General features: G+C 36.5%; 1 protein-coding gene across 1 annotated transcript; it reads right to left on the minus strand.

Annotated features, from left to right (window-relative positions):
- On the minus strand, positions 1,818–5,453 carry LOC105156415 (probable LRR receptor-like serine/threonine-protein kinase At1g51880). The gene is made up of 9 exons (XM_011072533.2): positions 5,326–5,453; positions 4,101–5,180; positions 3,795–3,945; positions 3,624–3,695; positions 3,271–3,339; positions 2,940–3,008; positions 2,694–2,771; positions 2,330–2,538; positions 1,818–2,244 (listed from the first exon to the last, which is right to left on the minus strand). Exons 1-9 carry the CDS (start codon positions 5,402–5,404, stop codon positions 2,138–2,140), a joined length of 1,914 nt encoding a protein of 637 aa, XP_011070835.1. The 5' UTR covers positions 5,405–5,453; the 3' UTR covers positions 1,818–2,137.

The following is a 5,923-nucleotide window of genomic DNA, read 5'->3' on the forward strand; positions in this document are numbered from 1 at the left end:
ACTCTCTTATCCGATTTGAAATAGCGTAATTTTTATATTCAAATTGAGTTTTGAAATTTATAAACTGATTAAATTTCTCGTTTTCGATTCTAATCAGACGTGGAATGATAGTAACGCTGACGCACGAACATCAATTTCATCTTGGTCCCTAAATTTTATGTATCTATATATATAATTTCTTTCGACATTCTCTTTTGGTGGCTTATTGGAATATGGTCGCCAAGAAAGCAAGAGGCGTGTACATGCATAGCCGGAAGAAGGAAGTACGTACATTGGATTTACTTTGGGCCGTTTTATGTTCAAAGAGTACTCTAATTAGTCAGATTATAATGGGCCTATACATTAAAGATAAATGGTTCGGGAACAGATGGGCTACCTCCCGAGGTCAGGCCCAGCCCAATCAGATTCACGCTCTTGGATCGTGTGTTGGAACACGTTACTATTCCTTGTGAATCATAAAATAATCAAAATTTTAATTTTTAGCCCTATATTTATAGAGGTGTGTTATTTTCCATCATCTTTACTTTGGATAAATATTTAGTTTTTAAAAAATCATCAAGTGGTTATTTCCATTGCAACTGTTGTAGACCAATTTGACTGAAGACTTTCAGTGTTTGGATTTGATTTTGGAGTGTTGTGTTGTATTTTATGGAGATAGAGAGAGAAAAATAAAATAAATAAGTATGTGTTAGAAATAGTATGTATGTTTGGATTTATTTTTGGAGATAACTTAAAATAAGTATTGGATATTTAATGTTGAGTTTTAGGAGATAAAAATTATTGTTTATTGTCAAATCACTGTCAAATCATGTATTTTTTATATATATTTATGTATTTGTGTGTGTATATATATATATATTTATGCCGAAACAGTTAAAAATATCCAAAGAATGTGCTTTTGTATGATAATAAATATTAGGTATATTTTAAAATAACTTGAAAATGAAAACAAACATACTGATTGTGTTTCTAATACCTCATTCGCCGATTAATGTCACTAGGTGCAAGAGAATGGTATTTATGTATTTATTTAATGAGATTTATGATTGTTTAAAAGAAATTGGGCCAATTCCAGGGTTGGAAGCAAGAAATTAGGGTGTGAGGGGGGGGGTGTGATTTTGGATGGTCGGGGAAGTTTTATTACGAAAAAAATGAAGTATCAATAGGCCTTAAGCATCATTCTTACAATTAAACGAAAATTCGGGAACACACACCACACACTCAAACGCCAACAACCTTAAAATTAAAAGTGTCATTTTATAAAAATTATAGTACTACATATGTTCAATATATTAAATTACAAGACTAAATTTCTCAGCGTTAAGCTATAGGGTTAAATTGTCAAAATCAGTATATTTAAAGGACTAAAAGTATTTATCCAAAAGAAAAATAACTAAAAGTGATACACTCCCACAAATACACGACTAAAAATAAAATTTTGCTTTAATAGAATACGAGTAATTAAAAGACACTCAATGCGGGGCATAATTTAGAATTTTATTATATTTTTACTTAATTAAACAAAAATTTGAAGATAAAATAAATAATTTGTCAAATCGAACAAAATGAATTAAGACGGGACATGCATGGATAAAAATTATTAAAACAGTTAATTGATTGAACAAACAAATATCTTGTAAATTATAAATGTCAAAAGTAACTAATTTTAGCTGTCAACTAAAATGCTTTTTTAAGAGGATAATTCTCTTTTTAATCAATCAATTCCATTAATTATTTTCCACTTACGTAAATTTAAAATTAATATTTTTATAATTTTTATTAGTTTTGATAGATTATTCATTTTATTTTTCTTATAGTTTAAATCAAACACACGTGGAGTGTGGTTTCTTCACTACCATCACGATAAAATGTACGGGCATTTGTCTCGGCTTTTGGCCCATATACATTGACCAAGATACGCTGTATAATTAAGATACAATGTGGTTTCCCAATAACTCAAATCCAATCTCAGAGGGACGAAAGCCGTCACCATCGCATACTTTCGGAGGAGTCGATAGCGCTCCATAAACTTCGTACTCTTCCCACTTTGTGTCAACAAGATCATGATTCTTATTACATCATCTTCATGATCTGAAGCCTGTCATAATTGTCCTTCTCCTTTTATGGTAGACGCTAATCAGTTTAAACTGTAAGTTCGCATGTATCCTTTGGCATGTTGGCTTTCCATTTCAAGAGCCATCAACGATTTCTGCCTCTGATATCTGTTTCTCTTTGCCGCAAGTGCTGTTCAAAAGAAAACAATTCAAACTTAAACAGTTATATATCTCTTCTGTATGCTTGTAAGATAATTGTGTAGGAATAAACTTACAGACTAATTCATGAGGTAGACCAAACTCATAGTCATTGCGCCACCTCCTGATGCACAAATAGTACGTCCCAAGCGAAACTGCCGAGAAAATAACCAGGCTCGACAGAGCGATTGCAATTTTGCCAGCATTAGATAAGCCGTTTTTCCCCCAAAAGAATGGACACTCCGGCAATGAAGGTACACCGCACAATGCTTTATTACCGGAGAGGCTGTGAAATGAATGTCATCTATTAGAAATGCAGGCTAAGGAAGAAAAAGATGAGCTGACGATGAAAATGCAAAAATGAGTACTATTTAGTACTTCAAAATACTTCAATGTCTGCAAGTTCAAGATTTGAATTCATTACATGCAGAGATGACTTACTCTATGGCTCCACCATGAACCCCGATTGAATAAAGTTCCTCCGGCACCTGCCCTCCCAATAAGTTATCATTCAATAACCTGAAAAGTAACATTAGTTAGGGAAAAATCAACGTGCTTGTGTATGATTTCCTTATGATAAAGCTTTCTTATAGTTGACAACAAATTTGCAATTTTCTTAAATCTGTAGTCTTTCATCGGGAGCGAAAATTCAGAAATCACCGAACTTAAAACAAGCTCCGAACTTACACTAGCTGCAAACTAGAGGAAGTTAGACTATCTGGTATGAACCCCGTAAACTTGTTATTTGACAAATCCCTGCATTAGCAGAGCAGAAGAAATTATGGATATAAAAATGGCGGAACTTTTAAAGTAAATGCTGCACTATATGGCAGTAATAGGAATTAATTCATCGAGCATCATAATCATACAAAAAGTATTTGCATCCTGAAGGATAATATTTTTGGTCATACAAACCATATAGATAGAAAGGAACCTGAAAATAATGAAAAAGTTATGGAAAAACAACAGAAGGAAAATGTTTCCCCAAACAAAGACAGTAGGAGTGCGTATATCTTACAGTTTTACAAGTGACTTTTGACCCAATCCAGACGGTATATTACCGCCTAAAGAATTGAAACTCAAGTTCCTGCACATTGAAAGATCTTTACGGGTTATAAATTTAGTCTACAAGGACTATGAACTAATCATGAATAGCAGAAGTAAGCAGTTTTCAGCCGAAAAGTTTAGACAACTTGTTAACAGTTCAATTTCACCTGTAATTTAGACCAAAGACAAAACAACTTTTATTTGACTTCATCCATGCACATCTGATTAGCTGTATTACTATTTTAAAGTACAAGCAAGTACTCACTTCTATCAGAACAGTAATTTATCTATGGATGAACAAAAGAATTGAGTGTGCATACTTACAGGCTTACCAAGTTCGTCAAGAGGCCAATTTGATCGCTGATATAACCTTTCAGCCCTTGGCTCCCAAGATCTCTGGAAAACAAAATAAAATGAGAAGTACGGTAACTCTCTGCACATATTCCATGATCTGTTTATTACATACATAAAGACACAGAGAGAAGAAACACTTGCATTTGGGACACAACAAGTGCAGATTCATCCTTTGTGGGATGACATGTAACGCCCTCCCACGCATCCCATGAAGTAGGCGCACACGGATCTCCATTCCAGCCCATTCGGTCGGGCACACGAAGGGATGCCTTGAGTGCTCTCATAGCAACAACTGCAAAAGTGTCAAGAGATTTGTTCTTTATTGTGTTCTAACTAGTGTGTGTGTGTGTATATATATATATTTATAGTCAGTCAGTAATTATTTCTTCACGAGACAATCATACATAATCCCACAAAACATTGAACAATTCCAGAACTGAGACACACCCTGATCAGGTGCGGTCTTGAGATCAACAGGCACGATTGCATAATTCTCAAGCCCACAAATGAGCGGCGCGCCCACCACCGATTCCAGCCTCACACTCATAGTAGTACTGCTCAAATTCTTGACAACATAGCTCCAATCATTCGCAACAAAACCCCCAACCTCCTTATACAAATCCACCCTACGCACCTTCTCCCCATTCACCATCACATCAAACACCCTCTGCCCCGCGCTGGTCACGCTCACATCAATCTCTGCAAAATGGAACCACAGCAAGTAATCCAGCTTGGCGTCCACGGGCAACTCGTATTCCAGCACCCCACCACCGTTCCCCAACGCTGTAATCGCCGTCTGGTAAAGCTTTTCGGGGAAGTAATTCGGGCTCCTTTCCACGTTAACTATGTTCTTCATCGCAGAAATAGCTTTGATTGTCGATCCACTAGCAACGGACGCTGATCGTACCCGGAATTCGGCGTCGGACTGCCACGAGCGTCCGAAAATATCGGTGTCGTTACTGAACCCAGGGCCCCATTGATCGGAACCGGAGGAAAACCTCGCATAATTAACCAAAATGTAAGTGGTATAATTGTATGCGTAGTGAAATGGGTAGGCGTTGGTGTCGACTTGAGTCAATTCCAGAGACCCTATAACCGGAGAATCAGTGGCAATACTGTAAAAGCACAGGTCGACTGCGAAATCATCGTGATAAAAGAAGAGATCAGAGTAGGCGCCAGAGCGCGAGACTGACCCGGGCCAAGGCGATCGCCATGAAAAGACTAAAGTGCCCTCAACGGAGACATCGAAGGAGGGGGAATGCGACTTGCCGTCGAAGTTGTCGTAGACGGTGAATGTGCGGAGGAAGTAGCGGGCTCCGGCAGTAGATGTGGGGATAGAGTAGCAGTTCTTCTTGCCTGAGGAGATGGGAAAGTAGCGAAGCGTTTTATCTTGCTGGTGGAGGAAGTGGAGGGGCTCGGAGACGACGGAGGTGGCTCCGCCAGAATAGAAGCGATCCGAGAGCCAGGTGGTGTGGAAGGCGTCGGTGGAGTCCAGGTGGCCGCCGCAATCAATGTGTAAGCTGTAGTCTGTGGAAAGAAAAGAAGAACAAGAATGAGTGAGGTGGACATGCATGGGAGTTCATTACACTGTGAGCTGGAAAATACAGTAAGTTAGTAGCGATGTGGAGAGTATAGATACGTATAGTATACGTATAGATATGGATGGACTTACTGAAAGAGTTGGAGAGAGAGAAGGAGGAGTGGAGGAGAGTGAGGATGAAGAGAAGAGGGAGGAGGGAGACGAGGGACATGGCAAGGGAAGCAAACAGAACGACGAGGACAGATTTGGGATTTAGAGTTTTTGAAGAAACAAGATATAATAATAATAATAATAATACAAAAAAAATATATTGAAAATTAAATGCTAAATAATGTCTTCCTCCATTGTGCACGACTTTTGTTAGAATTTTACCTAAATTTTATATTGAATTGTCTAAAAAATTTTTATAAACCCTAAATTATAATTTAAATATTTTTTAAAAATAATTATATACTTTTTTATAATAACATTCGTCCAATGTAAATTTTTTATAATAACATTCGACTAACAACAGATTCTTTTATAATTTGTCAAATTATTTTAAAATAAAATAAAATTTCAGCAAACATTAACATGTTCACGAGTTATATAACTATATTAGTAATTTCTAGGAGAATTTATGATTGTATCAAATGTTAGAAGAGGTAATTCACCCAAAAATTAAAACCCAAATTTATCTTATTTATTTATTATTATGATTATAATTATTTATTATTTAATGTAGAGCTGA

This window comes from Sesamum indicum, linkage group LG2 (assembly GCF_000512975.1).
Source record: "Sesamum indicum cultivar Zhongzhi No. 13 linkage group LG2, S_indicum_v1.0, whole genome shotgun sequence".
In the NCBI taxonomy this organism is placed as follows: domain Eukaryota; kingdom Viridiplantae; phylum Streptophyta; class Magnoliopsida; order Lamiales; family Pedaliaceae; genus Sesamum; species Sesamum indicum.

Coding starts and splice junctions, on each gene's coding strand:
- LOC105156415 (XM_011072533.2), bottom strand. CDS start 5,404: ATGTCCCTCGTCTCCCTCCTCCCTCTTCTCTTCATCCTCACTCTCCTC. Junction 5,181..5,325: donor CTCTCTCTCCAACTCTTTCA/GTAAGTCCATCC, acceptor TTCTTTCCACAG/ACTACAGCTTACACATTGAT. Junction 2,539..2,693: donor GTTCATGGTGGAGCCATAGA/GTAAGTCATCTC, acceptor TTCATTTCACAG/CCTCTCCGGTAATAAAGCAT.